General features: G+C 39.4%; 2 protein-coding genes across 11 annotated transcripts in view; one reads left to right on the forward strand and one right to left on the reverse strand.

The window, feature by feature from the left end:
* LOC135109281 (hemicentin-1-like) overlaps window positions 1-21441 on the reverse strand; it is a 65996-nt gene that overhangs the window by 14276 nt on the left and 30279 nt on the right. For all 6 annotated transcript variants that reach the window (XM_064020570.1, XM_064020569.1, XM_064020567.1 and 3 more), the window contains exons 50-77: window positions 21031-21196; window positions 20750-20901; window positions 20367-20517; window positions 20103-20260; window positions 19731-19854; window positions 19163-19320; window positions 18776-18899; window positions 18571-18663; window positions 7629-7817; window positions 7053-7246; window positions 6613-6793; window positions 6318-6428; window positions 5959-6150; window positions 5675-5820; window positions 5020-5422; window positions 4574-4680; window positions 4361-4453; window positions 4087-4168; window positions 3750-3927; window positions 3295-3383; window positions 2941-3059; window positions 2511-2676; window positions 2180-2277; window positions 1589-1736; window positions 1265-1405; window positions 898-1026; window positions 281-444; window positions 57-174 (exon numbers count right to left, since the gene is read on the reverse strand). In XM_064020570.1, coding sequence (XP_063876640.1) covers window positions 57-174; window positions 281-444; window positions 898-1026; window positions 1265-1405; window positions 1589-1736; window positions 2180-2277; window positions 2511-2676; window positions 2941-3059; window positions 3295-3383; window positions 3750-3927; window positions 4087-4168; window positions 4361-4453; window positions 4574-4680; window positions 5020-5422; window positions 5675-5820; window positions 5959-6150; window positions 6318-6428; window positions 6613-6793; window positions 7053-7246; window positions 7629-7817; window positions 18571-18663; window positions 18776-18899; window positions 19163-19320; window positions 19731-19854; window positions 20103-20260; window positions 20367-20517; window positions 20750-20901; window positions 21031-21196 — 4174 coding nt within the window. The remainder of the gene's footprint in view (window positions 1-56; window positions 175-280; window positions 445-897; window positions 1027-1264; window positions 1406-1588; window positions 1737-2179; window positions 2278-2510; window positions 2677-2940; window positions 3060-3294; window positions 3384-3749; window positions 3928-4086; window positions 4169-4360; window positions 4454-4573; window positions 4681-5019; window positions 5423-5674; window positions 5821-5958; window positions 6151-6317; window positions 6429-6612; window positions 6794-7052; window positions 7247-7628; window positions 7818-18570; window positions 18664-18775; window positions 18900-19162; window positions 19321-19730; window positions 19855-20102; window positions 20261-20366; window positions 20518-20749; window positions 20902-21030; window positions 21197-21441) is intronic.
* On the forward strand, window positions 10712-18039 carry LOC135109283 (glutamate receptor ionotropic, kainate glr-3-like). 5 transcript variants are annotated; one of them, XM_064020574.1, is made up of 15 exons: window positions 10712-10866; window positions 11618-11763; window positions 12437-12554; window positions 13248-13392; window positions 13753-13872; window positions 14272-14478; window positions 14653-14756; window positions 15159-15329; window positions 15451-15560; window positions 15662-15772; window positions 16245-16462; window positions 16831-16942; window positions 17181-17349; window positions 17600-17708; window positions 17862-18039. In XM_064020574.1, exons 2-15 carry the CDS (start codon window positions 11625-11627, stop codon window positions 17991-17993), a joined length of 1965 nt encoding a protein of 654 aa, XP_063876644.1. In that variant the 5' UTR covers window positions 10712-10866; window positions 11618-11624; the 3' UTR covers window positions 17994-18039. The 5 variants fall into 5 exon arrangements, 4 of the variants coding, with proteins under 4 accessions (XP_063876644.1, XP_063876645.1, XP_063876646.1 ...); XR_010272648.1 differs by lacking the exon at window positions 10712-10866 and having other exon boundaries at window positions 11491-11763; window positions 16831-17003; window positions 17862-17890; XM_064020572.1 differs by lacking the exon at window positions 10712-10866 and having other exon boundaries at window positions 11492-11763.

Below are 21441 nucleotides of genomic sequence, written 5' to 3' on the forward strand. Positions count from 1 at the left end.
GGAAAGACAAGCTCTATTTCTACCACTGTTTCAAGTTGCCGTAATAGAAAACTCACAATGAACAGTAAGAAGGAGCTGAGCATTGGTGTGGCCAGCAGGGTTTTGAGCAGTACACTCATAATCACCTGCATCTTCTGGCACTACTGATGAGATAATAAGTTCCTTTCCAGATACCTGCAAATATAAATACCAATTTGTAACAATGGAAAAGCCTTACTGGTAATATATACTAAGAGATGGGCAAATAAAGATCACAGTAATAGAGTTTTAAGAAAGGTACCTTAATGCGTGGGTTCTCTGGAGTGACAGGTGTATGACCCATATTTGGTCTTGCCCAGGTAATTGTAGGAGTGGGAGAACCAGTAACATCACAGGTAAGGACAGCCTCTTGACCTTCAGTGGCTGTCACTTCCTTCTGTTCATCATGCATTGTTAATGGAGGCTCTGAAACAAATTAGTGATATCAAGCAACTCTATGTGCCTTTAATCATAAGTAAAAAAATATACAAGCATTTTCCTTTGTTAGAGGAGAGGAAATATGATGCAGGTATTCCTGGAATGGTTCCTTAATAGTCATAATTCACTTCAAACTTTACAGTCAAAGATCACACTTTACTGATTCATATGAATTTATGAAACAAATTATTTTCTTCTATCTGTCTTGTTTTTCAATTAAATAATTTCAAAATAATTTTTATATCTGAAAACTTTTGGTCATTTTCCAGATCTAGACTTATAAATTTTTAGTCTTTTTCCAGATCCAGACTTCCAAAATTCCTAATCTATAAAAATTTCTCTGATAAGACAGAAATATTTGTTAGCTAGAGGAGAGAAAAGATACAGACATCAAAGAACATTTTGAAATGATGGTGATGGTGCAAGAAAGTCAAGTCTCACCTTGCACCACAAGCTGCATGTGGTCTGAAGCTGAGCCGACACGGTTCTGGCCGGTGCAGACGTAGGTGTCAGCAAGGGAAGGCAAGACAAGAGGCAGATGTAGAGACCCATCATCTTTCACCTCGAATTCTTATAAGAAAAAAGTCCAAGATACAAAACTGAAGCACAGCCCTATGCTCATGATAAAACAGCTTTAATGAATTTATTAATCAAAGTCTATGAATTAAAGGTAACAAAATTATAATATGATAGATTGTGGAATCATCTATAAAGTTTATATTTCTTATTACCTTCAAAGGCTTCTTAAGGAAATCATTTTACCTCTATAAAATTTCATATATACAATGAATTTTAAAACTTAACATACCTGGACCTGAACTGATCATTTGGTGAGCCTTGAACCACCTCGTGGTTGGGGCAGGCTGGCCCTCAATTCGACATCGCAAAGTCACTTCTGTTCCACTGATGGCAACCACATGCTTTCTCTCAGCTTCCACTGATGGGTATGCTGCAGAGGAAGATTACAAGAATAAAATTCTTGTCATGAAGTCTGAAGTGCAATGAAAGCTTCTCTAACATGCTTTTTTCCTATAAGTGTTTATTTAGTTATCGTATTAATTAGTTTTATATTTTAAGAGGCAAACATGAGTGATCTAAACTTATACTTAGATCACACAGCACTGGGCCTTACTGTGTACTATGAGCTGAGTGGTGTGACTTGCTTGGCCAGCCTCATTCTCAGCCACACAGCTGTAGTTACCCATGTCACTAGGCTGTGCTGGAGAAATCTTTATAATTGCTCCATGTTCCCTTGGCTCCCCTTTGAAGAACCAAGTTAGCTTCAATAAAAGCAAGAAAAGTTAACTTAAATTATTGCTGATATGAGAATAAAATAATGGAGTACACAGACATTACAGGAAAATAAAATTACTGAAAATTTTTAAAGTCTAGTCAACAACAGAAAAGAAAAATAATAGAATAAACCTGAAGTTTCAAGTTCATGCAGAAATAAATGGTGAAATGTATTTTCACTTCTATTCCCACACTATTAACTCCTCTAATCACCTTGATAGAAGAAACCCCATCCCCTCCATTAATGCATCCAGGGCCCACACTTGAAAAATCATGATAAATCAAAGAGAACAAGGGAGAATGTTATTTAATCCCTTAACCATAATGTATATCTCGTTGATCAAACTTGTGACCAAAGTTGAGAGCAACCTGTACTGTGGATTAAATGGACTAAACAGTAAGGCTCAAATGCAAAACAAAATATACATACCTGAGGCAAAGGGAAACCAGCAAATAAGCAAGAAAGTAATGTCTCCTCCCCTGACACCACCCTCACCTCATCCTCAGCTGCTAACAGTTCTGGCTTCACTGAAAGGGACATAAGACACATCTGTATCACCTTACAGAAAAATAACCAAGTTCAAGACCAAAGAAATATTGTGGAGTAAAAATTTTGCAATTCACAGTGCACACCATTTAACTAATCAAGCTACAATGAACATTAGAGCTTAAATGAATGTTCATGGGTGTTCAGTGTCCTATCATTGCAATACAAATTAATAACAATGCCTAAAATCACTACACCAAAATGTGCTACTCACTTAAAACCTGAAGGAGATACTGTTTAGTGTCACTGCCAGCCACATTTGATGCCAAACAAGTGTAATAACCAGCATCTTCCCTTTCCACATGTTGGATTTGCAAGTTGTTTCCTTCATGATACATTTCCAACTGGTCACGTGGCCATACACCTGCTTCTTCCTCTTCCTGAGAAAGACAAAAGATTTATACCTACATTTTCCAGTCAAATATCAAATAACACTCTAAACAAGACTCTGTAGTATCCATATCTATTAATGTTGAAATGACATAAAAGTGAGAAATTTTTTTGTTTCAGAAAGTACATACACTGTCTTATAACCTATGATGAAAAATGGTTATAGCAAGAGAGAAAACTGTAAATAGATACATATAAACTACTAGAAAGTGAGAGACATGGATGCAGAGAAAGACAACAATATGTAAACTCACCTTTGACCAGGAGATGATGGGTTCAGGACTTCCTGAGGCATGACAGTGAAGAGATGCAGTCTCTCCCTGTAGCACATTCACAACTTCCTCCTTTGTTCCTCCAACTATGACAGGTGTCTCTAAAAAGTTAATAAAGGAATATCAACAATCATAAGTTAGAAGCTTCACTGCCATGTTCACAAGACCGGACCCTAAACTGGTAACTTCCTCAATTTTGCAAAACATAAAGATACACTATCATCATCATCACTAGCATTTGATGAACATGTTCCACATTCATCTGATGATTAATCAGCAGGTAGCCATAATACCTGAACTAGAGTAGTCAATATGCAGAGAACGAGAATGTCTTACCTTTTACTTGCAGCTTGAATGTCTTTACAGCATGTCCAACTGAGTTGATGGCCTCACACTGGTAGTCACCAGCATGGTCCAAAGTAGTGCTACAGGAGAGGGAAAAGAGCTGTCACAATTTTTATACTACTGACATCAATGTTCATAACTCAGTAAGGAGTAACACTAACAGTAAACATGATTCCAACTTTATTCAAACTGTTAAAATGAAAAAGACTAGTCAAAGAGTACAAGATTCAAAATCTTCTTGAAAAAATGGTTTAGATTAGGTTAGGTTAGGTTAGGTTCCACTTTGTTCAAATAATAAGGCACTCAAATTCTGGGGTCATCTCTGTACTTACTAATTTGTTTGGGTTAAATGTCTCTTACATTTAAAAGAGAAAATTACTCTTCTCCAACATTAATGAGGATACTCAGAATTTTAAGACACTTAGTTGTGGTAATATCCAACTCACCTTTCAATTGTGAGGAGATTCTCCACTACAATAACGTCATCAGAGGTGACTTCATCTCCGTTATAAGTCCACATGTAGTCTGGGTTTGGACGTCCTTCTAAATCACATTCAATTTCTACTGGCTGGCCCCTCAGTATTGACACCACAGCCTCTGGGGGTCCTGACACTTTTGGGGGAGCTGAGTGGGACAGGACAGAGCATGATGCTAAGATGAATAAATATGCATGACTAAATATCTATGCTGAAATGAATATGCATGACCTAAAATTATACCTGCAGTCCATTTGGAAATTTTATATGGAAAACAATTTCATAACCTTACAATCAAAACACCCACCAAAAACATTGAGGTGGAAGGTTTCATCTGTCACACCAACTACATTAACTGCTTGACAGGTGTAGTCTCCATCATCGTCTTCCTGTCCAAGAAACACAAAGCTCAATAAAAATCTCTCTCTCTCTCTCTCTCTCTCTCTCTCTCTCTCTCTCTCTCTCTCACACATCCAAAAAAAAAACAGGACTCATATTTCTAAGCTTTAAGAGTCAATTTTTGGGACAATGGAAATGAGCCGATGCATAAAAAAAGCAAATAAAAACTAGGCAGACTATACCTCAACACTAGTGAAGAAGAGAATGTGGCCTTCTTCAAGCATCTGCAGTCTAGAAGATGGTTCAAGTTGGGTGCCTTGGTGAGACCATATGACCTGCAATGTTTCTGTTCTGTTAATGCAGTCATTACAAATTGCCACAATAAACTTCAATAGTGAAAATAGGTATATGAAGAAAAACTAGCTTTCTAATAACTCTGACCCAGAAGAGCTCACCTCGGGCGGTGGATCACCCTGGGCATCACACTCCAGCACCACTGGCTTCCCCACTGTCACGTTGTAGTGCCGGAATGGCCGCTCCTGAGTTTGTATGCCTGGGGGAACTAAACATACACAAAAATATATTACCACAAGAAAATCAAAGTATGTGATAGATAACTTTCCTGAAAAGGGTACTGTTCACAATGGCTTCTTTGTCCCTGAAAGTCAAAGGGACAGAAAGTCCCTCATATTTTTCAAAGGTATGAGGTAATCTGAAAGTGCAAAATTAAAACCTACTAAGCCTATGTACTAACTCTAACAAATAGAGGTTAATATTGAGCACTGAAATATAAGTTGAGTGACAAGCTTTTTTTTTTATGCTTATATAGTGATCATTCCAGCACTGAAGAATGTCAGTCCCTCATAAAGAAAAATCCTCATATTTTCAGATATGTACTAACCCAAGACATCCAATCTGAATATCTTGTGTGTAGTTCCTGCTTCATTGGCCACCTGGCAGGAGTACATGCCTTCCTCTTGCTTTGTGACTAGTGGCAGGAAAAGACGTGACCCATCAGTGGAGATGGTGTACTGTGCTCCGTCAAGCTGCTTGTTGCTGTCCTCTTCAGGATATGTTGTTGAATGCCAGACTGATGGTGAGCTGAAATCTTCATACATTTCTGGGTTGAGAGACGTAGCATTGTCATAGTCATAGTACTGATCCAGGATGGTTGGACTGTCAATCACTGGGCTGAGAGATGTAACATTGTCATAGTCATAATACTGATCCAGGTTGGTTGGACTGTCAATCACCAGCTCAGTTTTCTCACTCTGCAGTGTGTCCCTTTCTAGTTGCTGGCCAGACTATAACAAAACACATAGGTGAGCTTTATATATGTGTGCAAGGCATTATGACACAATACGCAACACAGTAAAATGTTGTACCATACACCTTGTAATATTTGTGATGGGAATGCTCCATTAGACACATTTATCATCCTGTCCACATTTCACAATATTCCAATAATATAAATCCAGTGTAAGCATAAATGGTATGTAGAGAGGAAAGAATATTAAAAATAATAAAATATATTTACTCATGGCACAAGTACTTGCCTTTGTCCAGGTGATATTGTAATGGAACAGAGTGCCTAGCCCCAGCTGTCCTGCAGATTGAGGTTTCACTCTGCACTCAAGAATAATGTTTTCTCCCTCCACCAACATCAACTCTTCATTAGTTTGTCCTTCCAGCTCAGGTACAGCTGTGAGATGACAAAAATGAAATCAATATTTTATGGTGTTGACACTATATAATATTCATGGAGAAATAAGGTTATGGTTGTTGGTAATTTGTCTAAAAATTTTATACCAATGACTTATCACATAAATCAAATCCTCACAAATAACATGAAGAGAAGTGGTGAGCTGTGCTTCTCCAGCTGGATTCACTGCCACACACACGTACATCCCAGCATCTCTCGGCCCAACACCCACAAGAGTCAAGTCTCGGCCACCAGTACCAACCACACGCTTTGATGACGACACCAGTGCCTGGGAACCTTGGTACCACAAACGGCGAGGCAAAGGATACCCTGAAGGAAGAAAAAATGTATGCTTATTATAGGGAAGAGACTTATGAATGATCCTACTTAATAATGGAGGATAAAATGTATGTTTATTAGAGGGAAGACACTTATAGATGATCCTACTTAGTTGGTTATGGTATACAATTAACACAAGATATATTACAATTTCATACCTGTGACTGGACAGGGAAGTATGATGGTCTGGCCATGAGTGGTGGTGACAACAGCTGAGTGAGTGGAGTTCTGGGGCTGGCCTTTGGTGGGTAGTGCAGCCTCCACATTACCTGTGAATATGTAAGTAATTTGCACCAAAACTTGATGATGTAATATATGTATAGCAATTCATTTCTTCATGATCCAAGCAAAATTCAGATATATGATCCAGTTCATTCAGTACCATTTATGAAGTTAATGAAAAGAAAAAAATGAACAAGCAAGCAGGCAATAAGAAAGATTTTTTGTTTTTACCTTTATGAAGAACCACAAAATTGCTAGGAAGGGCTGACATATTGATACGTGGAGGAGAATAGACTTCCAGCTTTATCAACTTGCTGTCCTGACCGGCTTGATTGTGGGCCAGGCAGCGATAGATTCCAGCATCCTCTACTGATGCCTGGCTCACCACTACTCTTTCCCCACCACCCATTACCTGTGCGAGTAACATGTACCATCACCAGAAGGGAAAAATAAAACAAACAATTGGACAGATACACAACCTACAGTAAGTCATAAGGACGTGAATGCTAATAAATACTAATAAATAACAGAAATAAAGATAATATAGCTAATAACATCATAGGTGCAGATGTGAATGTTATGTCTGTTTACTACATAATTACGCTACTGAGCATTACATAAACTGTCCATTACAAGAGCTTATTGGTAGTTTGTTTTATTTTCATGTTTACCTTAAAATGGAGGGGTAGAGAAGTGTTAGGGTAGAGAGTCCATGTCCTGTTTGGTGCAGGAGAGCCTTTCCGTAGGTAGCACTCAAGCACGGCGTGGCCACCCTCTGTCACTGTCACCACCTCCATTTCTCTGAGGCCTTCCATGGTGTTGTGCTTCACCACACTAAGTCTCCCTTCAACAATCTCCGGCAGTACTGAAGAAACACAGGTTCACACATTAGTTCTACATTTACCCACAATGAGATTTGCATTAAGCACTTATCCTTCATTAGCTGAGAGACATTACTGAATGGGTTGATAGAAAATAAGCATTGCAGAAACACAGGTTCACACATTAGTTCCATATTTTCTCAGGGCAAGAGCAAGTTCTACACACAGCATTTATCCACATTACTAGTTTAACTGAGAAAATACAGTTGAATGGGTTGACAGAAAATAAGGCACTCTCAAGCTGAGACACTGTGAGCAATGAATCTGATATTTCAAAAGTGGGATAAATGAATATGAAAAACTGGAGTCTATTTTTTTTTCCAAAGTTACACACACACACACACACACACACAAACACACACTTACCAAGGACATTCAAAACAAGGTCCACATCCAGCAGACCCACCAGGTTAGTGCTGGTACACGTATACACACCAGTGTTGTGGCTACCAGCTCGCACCACTCGCAGCCACTGTCCATTCCTTTCTGTGTTAATGTTTCCCTTGCCATTTATGTCAATTGGTGAGCCATCTCTTTCCCATGTTACTGTTGGGGCTGCAGGAGGAAGAGAGGGGACATAACTTTGTGAAAATAGTTGAAAGACTTCATGACCCACCTCTATTTTCTTAAGGAGGAGGAGGAGGAGGAGGAGGAGGAGAGTCAAATGTGATCAGGAATAAACTGTGAAAATAGTTTAAGGATTTCACAACCCAAAACCTATTTTCCTAATGAGAAGGAGTTGGAATTTGAGAAGTGCCAAATGTGATCAAAGAAACCAACGCAAGGCCTGAATGGGAGGATATTGAAAAAAAAAAAAAACATTTTACATACATAGGAATATGTATCATGGCTGGAGCAGCAGCTCACCAATGGGTCACTGACAAGACCCAAAGAGATTTGATGGAGGTCATTGTAGGGACAGGCCCACCAAAACTTCAAGTAAATTGTTTCAATGTCGCAAAAAAAATAAAATAAATAAATAAATAAATAAATAAATAAATACATAAATAAGTAAATAAATAATAATGATAATAATAATAATAATAATAATAATAATAATAATAATAATAATAATAATAACAACAACAATAATAATAATAATAATAATAATAATAATAATAATAATAATAATAATAATAATAATAATAATAATGATAATAAATGAATAAATAAATAGATAAATAAATAAATAAATAAATAAATAAATAAACAAATAATAAAAATCAAAGACATTACAAATACCCCGTTTGTGGGAGCTGTTATCCCGGCAAGTGGGGTCCTCCTGAGTCGCGCTACTGAAAGCATTCCTGCTGGTGACCGCCCCCACCCCCATCCCACACTATATTCTAACATGGCGCAGTGAGTAGGATCCGGTAAGCGATTCACATTCCCCGGACTGGCCTGACGAGGGGGAGAGTTGGCCTTAGGGGAGAGATGTGACGGTTGTCACCGAGAGGCGACTGTGGTGTAACGGTTACCACAGGGATTCTCAACTTTTCATCCATCATTAACCTCCTCGGCTTAATGTATGTCTCCACTTACCCCTTTACTTCCATACACGTACTCTTTATTCCTCCCCCTCCCCCCCTCTCCTTCACACACACACACACACACACACACACACACACACACACACACACACACACATATACTTATCATTCACTATTTAATAAAATGAAATTCAATTGAATTGTTATTCATTTATCAGGTACATCAATTATTTATCCCCTGCCAAGTATCTTTTAATCCCTAGAGGTAAATTTGCACCTGGTTGAGAATCATTGGGTTAGCATATCAGCCCGGCGCCCTGCAATTAAAAGGTTCCAGGTTCAATTCTCGGTGGTGCCTGTCTTTTCTGATGAACCCCCTTCTGTAACATCATGACATTCAGCTTAGTGGTCGGAGAGAGAGAGAGAGAGAGAGAGAGAGAGAGAGAGAGAGAGAGAGAGAGAGAGAGAGAGAGAGAGAGAGAGAGATTCTTTTGAGGGAGTGATGTGAGGGAGGGTGGGAAGGGACGCGTTCTGAGGAAGGATAAGACTTGTGAGAGAGAGAGAGAGAGAGGTATGAATCGTTCTAGTTGATTGCCTTCCTTCAACCGCCGCCCTACATATGGAAGCTCTTACATGGCGGCACGTTAATCCACTAAGGATCAGAAGAGGTGGAAGGCTGAGTGGAAAAAAGACACGCATTAGTTCCATCACTTTGTAGCTCGAGTTTGCATTAGCAGAGAGAGAGAGAGAGAGAGAGAGAGAGAGAGAGAGAGAGAGAGAGAGAGAGAGAGAGAGAGAGAGAGAGAGAGAGAGAGAGAGAGAGAGGAACAGAAGTGATCACGAAACAAGGAAAGAAACTGCAGCCGGAAAAAAAAAAAAAATTGTTTACTTCAAAGCCGAGTATTAATCTATCGGATGTTCCACGCAAAGAAAAAGTCAAGGCGTCTCTCTCTCTCTCTCTCTCTCTCTCTCTCTCTCTCTCTCTCTCTCTCTCTCTCTCTCTCTCTCTCTCTCTCTGATCTATAAATTCACTTAAATCATTACAAGTAAGGGTCTATTTGTACCACCGAAGGGCAAACAGTAATAACGCTTCGCTTCGACGATTCCCTGGTCGCCCAGTAAGTGCAGTATTATTTATGGGGCTTGGGTGGTCAAACTTTTGTTATCGAGGATATGAATATGAGATGAAATACAGCGTCTTGTCAAGATACCAAGATGTCAGATTATTACAGATCTCTAGGGCAAAGATTATTTTTTCAGGTTCTCACGATTACTACTCCTGTTAATAATGTAGAGATCTTGTTTGATCTGTCACAAGAACCGTAAAAACACACTTAAAGCTCATGTAACTTCAACTAAACTAGATCCTTTTGAAAGTAGTGGGGGACGCGGCGCAGGTGTTGCAGAATATTGTTCTCCCCCCCCACGCTCTCTCTCTCTCTCTCTCTCTCTCTCTCTCTCTCTCTCTCTCTCTCTCTCTCTCTCTCTCTCTCTCTCAGCGATAGCATATTATGAATCCTTGCGTGTTAGATACACTTTAGATAACTTAAGATACACTTTAGAAAACTAATTAAAAAGTAAAGGAGAGAGAGAGAGAGAGAGAGAGAGAGAGAGAGAGAGAGAGAGAGAGAGAGAGAGAGAGAGAGAGAGAGAGAGAGTTCAAAAATTCACGTCGGGACAAAGATACCAAGACAAAGTTATGCCCCAGCCACTTACTTGGCCAAAACTTTAGTATGGTCATAAAAGTCCAGCTGCCTTAGTCCAACCACTCGTCTTCTTTATTTTTCTCTTACATGTCATTCATAAATTCGTTCTTCTGGCTCATGGTACATTATGAATCACGCAATCGTAAAATAACGTGCTTGAATACAGAACAGGTATCAAAGAATATAAGACAAGATACGTGTTGTGTAATCTGCTAGCTTCCTCCTCCCCCTCCTCTCCTTCTCCTCCTCCTTTCTTATTCCATGCGCAGTGAGAGTTCATGAAAAATTCGTAATGAGGAGAAGGTTACGATGAGCTACCTAAGGATTGCGTGCCGCGCTTATATAAGGCCCAAGACATCTCGTTCCTGGCTAGTGCGTTAGTCCCGTGTCACACAGTAGGTACTGAGGGTGAGTTGGGTGTTCAATCTTCGCCTCTCTCTCTCTCTCTCTCTCTCTCTCTCTCTCTCTCTCTCTCTCTGCCAGTTTCCATCCTATCCTTTATTAGACGAGGACCGCAAGCTTCTAACACGTCTTTTTCATACTAAGAATAAGTTTAACTAGTATTATTACAATCATCATTCCCCTCCCATAGCATCAGTTACAAGTATTACTCAAAACGAAATATGGCACATACTAATCACTGAGATATATGTCATTTTTAAACATAACTTGAACACCACCGGGACCAAAATGCAAGTATATTTCACGTTCGATTTGTATATACGTAAATATCAAAATAATCTAACAGCAATAGCAGATAACAGTAGTAGTAGTAATAGTAGTAGTAGTAGCAGCAGTAGTAGTAGTATTAGTGGTAGTAGTGGTCGTGGTGTTAACAGTAGTAGCTTTTCGTCTTATCAACTCTCCTCTAACTGTCTTCAGCCTCTTTTTCATCGCCGCAATGTTGCATATCTTGCTGTCTTCTATCGCTATTTTCATCCTAACTGCTCTTCTGATCTTGCTTACTGCAAGACACTTATCCTTCAATTTTCGATGTTTCTCTTAACGTCTTTTTGGTGACTGGCTCCTAAGTGGGAATTTTTTTCTTCCGGTTTTGTTTCCCTTGGCCAGTGACCCTCTTACATAAAAATAAATAAATAAATAAAATAAAAAAAAGTAGTAGTAGCGTTGACAGTGCCCTGTGTGAATCTATGTGCAGAGTGGTGATGGCATGGTGGCGGGCAGTGATCGTGTTGGCGGTGGCTGTTGCCGTGAGTACTGACCGTCCACTAGTGCAAATGATTAGGGACGTCATTCAGCAGCGCCAATGGAACCACGTGGTGCTGCTCGATCCAGAGGACTCAGGTGAACCATTAATCTTTCTCCTCCTTCATGTAGCGACTGAACATTCCCTTCATCTCACCACGAAGAGCGCATGAAGTCAGCTAAACAGAATAATCCTCCCACGCAATATAATCAACAATCACTTGAATTTATGGACTTAATTCGAGATATAGTACCAAACGTGATACATTTTTACTATGAGCATAACTCTCCCCACGCAATGTAACCAAAAATAACTCGAAACCTGAATTTGCGGATTTTTTTTACTTGAGACAGTATGTAAACCTATATATAATTTTCTTCATCACGTACTTCTTCCAGCACTATCAAAACAATGATCTCTCAAAATTTGAATTAACTCTTTTACAGCTGTGGTATCCCTCCGTTAACTTCCTTAGCACTATAGGAATTGCTTGCATGGAGACAGGAAAGAAAAGAGAAGATTGCAGGCTAATTTTTTTTTTTTTTTACGGTACTGAAATATTTGCGATAGGTATTGAAGTGAAGGTATTGAAGTGAAGATTTTGGTCTAGCAGTGAAAGGGTTAATGAACTTGATTCGAGACTGGATACATTTTTTTCTCTCGACATAATTCTTCCCACAACGTAAACATTAATCACTCAAAACTTTTATTTATTGACTTGATTTTCACTCACAGTACCTAAAGCTAAATACACTCTCCTCTGATACGTAGCGGCAGAGATACTGTCGCCCCAGGAGATGGCGCAGCTACTGAGGGACGTCGTGAACTCCGCCGCGGGATCAATCATTCCCTTGGCGTCCAATAACACTGTTGTTCTCGGCCTCCACCGGTAAGTCTTTTCTGCAGCCTCTCCCATATTACTCACCCTTACTATAGTATTTTCCATAAGGGTCTGCCTTCTGCCTCCTCTCCACTCAATTCCCTCAAATCATCTCTTATAGAGTCCTTCCATCTCTTCCTTAGCCTGTCTCGTCTTCTTCCATTCACTTCCGTATCTATCTTTCTTTCTTCTGCCGACATACTGTTCATCCCTCTTCCATCAACAACACCATTAAGTGTAAATGGGAAGTAAGATCTGGACATGGTAAAAACAGTACTGCTCTAAGGCTTCGTTTCAAGGATAAACCAGAGATTATTGTAAATGGGACTGAAAGGTCTAACTGGACCAAATTATTAAGATTTACAGGTAGTCATCATTTAATTAAGAACGATGCGAGTTTTCGTGTGTGTGTGTGTGTGTGTGTGTGTGTGTGTGTGTGTGTGTTAATATCCAAGTCTGCATACCATCGATCTTGCACTTAACTCTAGTTGCTGCTACTTTCCGTTTATAAGTGATCTGAGACAACACTTACACATACCTTCTGAAACATTTCATTACGTTAATTTACGGTCACGTTCACAATTTCTCGTATGCATACTGGTCACTGCCGGTACCGAAAACAAAAGCAAACCGTAAATAATTAAAGCAAACGTTCCTGGCTTACTATTTGCAGCAACTACTCATAGTCTTTCCAATGCACAGTTCGATTCAGACCAGCACGTTCCAAGACGAGGCGGATAGCGACGCCGACATTGAAAGAGTGATGTATCTTCGGAACCCTCGCTATAGATTACAGTTCATCGCACAGTGGGACGAGGCAGGGCAGACTTCCAATTTCATGCGCATGGTAAGACATCTTAACGCATACAGATAGAGGCAGTAATACCAAATGTAGTAAAATAGCTTGTACAGCGGGCACATGGAATATGTCATGCTACTCTTTCTGTGTACTCTTTCTGTGTGTGTTGTTGTTAACTTCGTCTTGCATTAGTTACGCACACGCATCACACTGCCGCACTGGACATTACAGTGACAAAGTTATCTTTACTCACTATGAATGTTTTATGCATGTAGTGCAAGTATGTCCTGGTCGGATGCTCCACTTTTTATGAAGTAGTGACCTCACAGATTCGCCATGATTGTTGGTGTGTGTGTGTGTGTGTGTGTTCAGTTATCCATCGGTTTTTATTATCGTTACATACTGCAGGCAGGAAAACTGGGATTCTACACTGAACAGCAAGAGTGGCTCGTTTTGCTGTCTAGGAATGTGTCGTTCCAGCAAGTAAAAGACGTTCTCGCTGACGTCAACCTTTATGTGGATAGCGAGGTATTGTCCGTACTTTACGTGTGCATATCATAATGACGCATACACTAATGACATATATATATAGGGTATGCTATAAAGAAGTAAAGCCCTAGTAAAGTCTTGCCTGCTTCCATCTTTCCTCCTTCCTATGACATGAACTCTTCCAAGAAGGAGGTTTCAAGACATTTATCCTCCAGTTTTAGATGATTCTTTTGACTTTTCGTTTGGGACTGGCACCTCAGTGGGCCCTTTTATTTATTTATTTATTTATTTATTTATTTATTTATTTTATTTATCTATTTTTATTTACTTTTTTTTTTTTGTTCTTTTTGTTGCCTTTGACCAGTGACCCTCTACATTAAAATAAATAAATAAATAAACAAATAAATAAATAAATAAATAATAAAAACTCCCATGCAGGTGATGTTGTGCCTGGAAACTGTAGAAAGTCGCTTTGAAATAATCGAGGTGTGGAATGTGGGACGAGAGGCAGGCAGCCACACCCTGCAGCAGGAGACATGGGGCTTCTGGTCACCAGCTACAGGGCTGCGGCAGGTCACTCGCGGGCACAAATACGATCGACGCAAAGACCTCCAAGGCTTTCACCTTAGGGTGGCTACTATAGAGGTTGCATTTTACTGCTGTCTCCAGCATTCACTTTCTCTTTCCATGAAGCATTTCTTGATATTATTCTTTCATTGTTTTTCCCCATGTTGCATTTTTTTTTTACATATTTGACTAGAAGTTGAGTGGTAATGGAAAACTTAATTATGGAATGGTAATGGTCACTCACGGCCACAGACAATGCCATATGAGAGTCTGGTGGAGGACAAGACACTTCAGAATTTCCATGAGGGTTATGTTGTGGATGTGTGGCACACCTTACAAGAACAACTCAATTTTACGTAAGTGTTTGTTGAACTGGTATGTGGGTAGGGATGAAGGTTTGAATATCCTTATAATACACACACACACACACACACACACACACACACACACACACACACACACACACACACACACACACACACACACACACACACACACACTAAGAGGACACAGTAAGAAACTGTACAAAAAAAAAGATCAAAGAAAAAATGTGAGGAAATACAGTTTTCCTGACAGAGCAATCAGCCAAAGAAATGCACAGACTGACGAAACTGTGTGTGCAAGAAGCATTCACAGCTTTAAAGATAAATATGGCAAATTAACTTTAAAAGATGGGACAGTATGAGCTTAACTCAATCCTGTAAAAATACAATTAGATGCAGTAAGAACACACACTCCTATCTGTCTCCATTCTCCAGCTACACTGCCACCAACACCCTATTTGGCTCACTGCAAAAGGATGGCCACACCTGGAACGGAATGGTGGGGATGCTGCAGACTGATGATGCAGATGTGGCTGTGGCACCTCTGTCCATCACACAGATACGCTCCCTGTCCATTGACTTCACTATCCCTATACAGATCGTGAGGTATGTGATAGTGACTCTATCTCTATCTCTCTTAGTGTAGTCATATAACATATCTTTTTGCTGTTGTTGTTGTTGTCACATTAAGATAACTAACAGCCATCTCTACCCACCACACACCCAGCACGCGGTTATACATCCGCCGGCCAGTGCTGGAGGGCACCTGGACACTGTATGGGCAGCCCTTCGATGTGTACCTCTGGGTCACCATACCAGTCTCCATCCTCACATGTGGTGAGCCCATTTGCTATGGGACAATGATTAGACACAATAGTGATTCAAGAGACCCTTCAGAGTGCTGTTAGAATAATAATCTAGTGCATTCCCACCCACAGCTGCTGCACTATGGCTCTTCAACTCAGTGACAGTGTATCTGGGCGTCAACCAACATTTTATCAGCGCCAGTCAGGCATTCTGGATAATATTTTCAGGCATTATTCAGCAGTGTGAGTTTCCACTAATAAAATAAAGCACACCTTTATTATATTTTCATTCTTATTTCATATTTAGAGACCGTCAGTAATGTAGTTTTATCACTTGAGTGCAGTACAGCTTGCTTTTCACGACCGGCATGTTTTCATGCGACCCTTCTGAGTTTCATGACCCAAAATTCTTACAATCCTAAGTTTTGCACATCATCGCCCAAAGTTTCATGCTGCTTTGACAAGTATCACTTGCATTTACCTAGTGTTGGCTTCACGCATATACATACGCTATATATACTCCAAAGCTGTATACATCCCTCCTCTCTCTCTCTCTCTGTGTGTGTGTGTGTGTGTGTGTGTGTGTGTGTGTGTGAAAGTAAGAACAATCCTGAGGATTGCTAAATATGGCCACAGTAATGCATTACACCAGATGTAAGAACAAAATATTCACACACACACACACACACATGCATTGTAATCTCATTCTCAACAGCCACAACGGTGGAACCTCGCCCAGTGTCAGGAAAGATTGTGTTCTTCTCAGGATTATGGATGGGTCTGGTGCTGCTCACTTGCTACTCAGCTATCCTGGTGTCCATCCTTACTACTCGCCAGCCCCAGCTTCCTTTTAAAGACTTTGAGGGACTCCTGAAAAATCCAAACTGGAACCTTGGAGTCCGCACCAATACTGCACTTGCTGACTCTCTTGCAGTTAGTGCCCTTTTTCATTTACTGTTAATCTGATTCTTTATTATGCAGCTTTCAAACATAAGGTTAAAAAATCTTGTTAAAAACAAATTCTAAAAATTAATTCTTTAAGTGTGGCACTTATGCTTCCTTTAAACTTTTCTTTAAGATATAATATCAAACTAATTTGGCACATGTTCCCTTCAAGGTATAGTTACAGTTGGCACACTCCTAAGGCTTACATGAAGAAAACTGCCACTGTATTTCCTACCAGTCATAAAAGACACCTAAATGGGAATTGAGGGATGTGGGGATTCCTTCCTGGTTGCTCATATCAATACATTACCTATACTACTCTATGGTTATACATATACAGACGCTTTCTTTTGTAGCTGGCTCCAGTGGGCTCTCCTATGCGAATGTCATGGGAGAAGATGGTAGGCAAAGATCCAATAAAGAATCTTCCTGATAACAACGACGATGCTCTTGCCAGTGTTCTGCAAGGTACCTCTTTTCCTTACATGCACTTGATAACAGTCAGTTATTCCACAAGGAGTTTAAGTATGTAAGTGTTATGTGCAACCAGTCTTTTACTCTCTGCAGGCAAACATTTCTGTTCTCTCATCCATGTATAAATTAATTTTTATTTTATTGCTGAGGAAATCTAAACAGCAATATTAAATAGACTCCTGCACCTAACTCTCACTATTTGAATGTCACTCCTCATCAGTGTTTCTTTCAGGGAAGTATGCATTCTTCGCCAACAAGGAATACATAATATATCGTCTTCAACGTCAACTCCCAGTCCAGCAAGCCATGGACATCGTGGACACCAAGACAGACTTCCTTCGCCGTGGCATCGGCTTTGGTCTGCAGAAGCGCTCCCCTTACAAAAACCTATTTAACCATGTGTATGTCTCCATTATTTGTCATGCATGTGCTTATTTGAAATTTATCAGTATTCAAGAAATGTAATGCCATTATAAATCAACATGTAAAAATGGATGACAAATGTTGAAACTGTCAAATACATACAAGCAGCAGAACTACACACACACACACACACACACACACACACACACACACACACACACACACACACACACACACACACAGAAGCAGAAACACATACACTAAAGGGAAGAGCATTTTTCAATGCAGATTATCAAAGATGACCCAGAAAGGCCATTTGAATCGCCTCAAACGTAAATGGTGGCCCAACATTGACCGGAACCCAGAAAAAGATTATCCAGCACCAGGCTTCAAGGAGGTGAAGATTGCTTGCTTTCCCCAGTGCTTCTTTTCACACAGTTGTCTTATACTTTTTCTTTTATGTAGCCTTAAGAAAATAATATATATTACCAAGTCTTAAAGGCATTTCAGAGTTATATAGTTTAGTATAATGAAATGTCTTGTTCTGCAGGTTTTCACTGTGTTCATCATACTGGGAGGTGGAATAATTTGTGCATTGGCATTCTTGTTGATAGAGGGCTTGGTCCATGACTACTCAAGCTCGTCTTCGTCTAAACAATCAACCTCTCCTTCCTTGTACTGACAGGACTAAGGACTGTACTGCTCATAATTATTTCTTCAGATTTCAATGATGGTTTCATTATTCCTTCCCAGCCCCAGAAGTCTTGCAATAGGATCTGATAAAAATACTTTGACATATTTCTTCACATTCAGCCACTGGTAAGTATATCATGAAACCCTCAAGATATACCATTACATTATTAAACATGAGATTCCTGAATCTCTGCCAGCTTCTCTTCAATTGCATATTTATGGTGACTGCTGATGAATGATTAATAAGCATGCATAATAGTCACAAAAAAAGCATTTATAGAAGTACTTTGAAATGCTGTCAATCGCAAGAAAAGAATGGAAACATATGCTGAAAATTATCAATGAAGAATAATGAGTTGTGTTTGATTAACTGAGAGCCTAAGTCACTTTAAGATGGATAAAGATGAGTAGAAAGACAAAGGCATTCAGGCTGACTATCTATGAACCAAGACAGTGAGATAATTGAAAAGGTGTGTGGAGTTATGAAAGCTGATGAAAGACTAACCATTAGAAAAGTTAACTAAAGTAGGAATTTCAACATGTACATAACAAAAGTTTTGACTTACAAGGTGTAGCTTCCACAGGACATTCTAAGATGATGCTGTCTCCCTCCTTCACTGTTATATCTGTCACTGCTTCATCAGGTAAGTAAGGGGGCACTGCAATCAGGAAAGAGAAGGAATACAGTGCCTCATTTTTCTTCTATCATTTTATGCAATGTGTCTCCATCTATGAGTCAAGTTACTGTGTCACACTGAACACCAATCATACCCATGACTTCCAGAGTAAAATTGAGGGTGTCTTGGCCAGCTGTATTGGAGGCTGTACAGCTGATTGTTCCTTCATCTTCCAGCAATACTTCCTTCAATTGCAGTCGTTTGCCCTTGTCAAGAATCTGTCACAGTAATGTTCCTTTTATTAGTTTTTGTATCATTTGATTGTTTTAAATATACACAAGACAATGACCAGGTAACATGTGGGAAAACTTGCCATCAAGATTCCCTAGGTCTCTATTCATTCATTCTAGCTGATATCCATTCATATTCATCAATTCAAAAACCTACATTCTTTATACATTTACAGCAGACTCATTAATGTAGAGGAGAGAGAGAAGAAAAAGGGCAAAAAGAAAAAAAACTTTCATAAATTTTGTCTCACCTGATAATGTGGGTGGTCAGGGGTGACAAATGTGTCATCATGCACCCAAGACAAGCTGGGTCTGGGACTGCCAGAAGCTTCACACACAAACTCCACACTCTGGCCAGCAACCCCAATAATTCTTGACTGAGCATTGGCTCTTTCAATCACAGCTGGTACTGTAAAAAAAAAAAAAAATCAATAATTTAGTGCTTGCAGGTATACATATATACATAAAATTATACATACATCAATTATCTACTCATCTATCTATAGACTTAAATATGTAGTGAATACAAGCCTAAACCATTCTCCAGGAGCAATGTAAAAGGCACATTCATTATTTAGCAGTGTTATTCTTAATAAAGTGACTGGATTCACAGTTGTATTCATTATCCAAGTCATATGGAGCATACAAGTGTAATCATAACACCCATTTCTATTAAGAATTTTCCTCCCTTGATTCAGTGATTGGTAATGGGTCTAATATCTTGCATTTTGAAGCTGAGTGATAATGGTACCAATTTGCTATGTAGCTGTATTTATGAAAATATTTCATTGCCAGACTTGATCATGTATTCTCACTCACCTTGCACAGCAATACTGTAGGTGAGGGTGTCCTGTCCAGCAGCATTAACTGCCACACAGGTGAAAGCTCCTCCATCCCCCTTCCTCACCCTTCGAAGATGTAGTTCTCGGCCCTCAGACCGTACCTAATGTTTTAGTCACATTATTTTAAATTGAATGGTTTTACACTACATTTATTCCATCATTTCATTTATTTACTTCTCACAATTTATTTACAAAGGCAAAATAAGGCATAACTATAAAACACATGATAAAAGCATTTAGTAACACAATCCTTCCTGTCCAACATACAACCAACAGTGACAGCCAATCAGTTGTCATGTTGTAAAACTCATCCAGGGTACCAGTTGCAATACCTGCTATTTCCACACACCTGAAAGTTTGGATTGAGGAAGGGAGTGATAGGTTGTCCATGTCTGATCCATGACACAGCAGGTGTTAGGGAACTGTCTACTTCACAAGTCAATGTCAATGGATCATTCAAAACTACCTCCAGGTTCTTCTCTAGTGGAGGCGTAATAAAAGGTCGCCCTGTGGATGGGAAGCATTTATGATTACTCCCTGCTCATGATAAGAAGATACTCATTAAAACTGAAATTAAGATAAAAAGCACACAGAAAACATTAGGACAACTCACTGTGAATGACAACCAGGAAGTCTCGGGCTGCAGTGCCTGAGGATGAGTTGGCAGTGCAGGTGTAGTGACCAGAATCATTGGTCTGGGCATGATGCAGCCTCAGTACTTGTCCTCCTTCTAGCAGCTCCAGATGATCATTAACTGCTAACTCCTGGAATGCATATGTATCAAAATGTCCAATGAGTTTGTCAACATTCATACATTGCATACAAATATTTTACTCCTGATCCATTTTACTTTTTACTCATTTCAATCTACAGTTTGCTAGGATATTAGGGAATACTTTCTATGGGATTTTATATTTTTATGTATATACACATGATAAACTTTACCATACTGAGAATATCACCTTCAGTTCTTGGACCTTAAGCAGCATCACATACCTGATTGTCTCTGGTCCAGGTGACAGTGGGTGTGGGAGTTCCAATGGTATAACATTCAAGGTCCATGGTGCGCCCAACCACTCCCACTGTTTTTCCTCCAATGCCTCCTCCAATGGCATTCTCCACCAAATCCTCTATTATCATCGGTGGCACTGAAGTAATATATCTTTGTCATTATATGTCCATTAATAGATTCAGCAAGTACTTCATGTGATTTTGAGTGACTACTTGAATATCACCAGACACACCATTCTTTCTCCTGCCTTGAGAAGATAACTTACCCATAACCTGCACTTTAAAACCAAGATGGTCTTCTCCAGCTTCATTAGCAGCTTTGCAGGTGTAGTTGGCAGTGTGAGAAGGGAGAGTTCTCAGAAATCTAAGTTGTTCTCCATTTCCCGTCACATGAAGAAATGGGTCCTGTCCTCCATCTATTTCCCTCCCATCCTGCCACAGAATAAATAAAGTTGAATGATACATCTTATTGAGATGAGTGACTGATCACACAGCCATGAATAAGATATTGTAATGGTGGCGTAATGTGTAGTAAAGATGTAAAAGATGTATTTAACTGAATGGTGAAAATTATCTTGGATCATCATGAATGAAAACTTAAGAAAAATGGGCATCAAGAAAACATTGAAATCATCAGCAAACATGACATAAAATAATATGAAATAGGTGAACAGATG

The sequence above is a fragment of the Scylla paramamosain genome, chromosome 18 (assembly GCF_035594125.1).
Source record: "Scylla paramamosain isolate STU-SP2022 chromosome 18, ASM3559412v1, whole genome shotgun sequence".
In the NCBI taxonomy this organism is placed as follows: domain Eukaryota; kingdom Metazoa; phylum Arthropoda; class Malacostraca; order Decapoda; family Portunidae; genus Scylla; species Scylla paramamosain.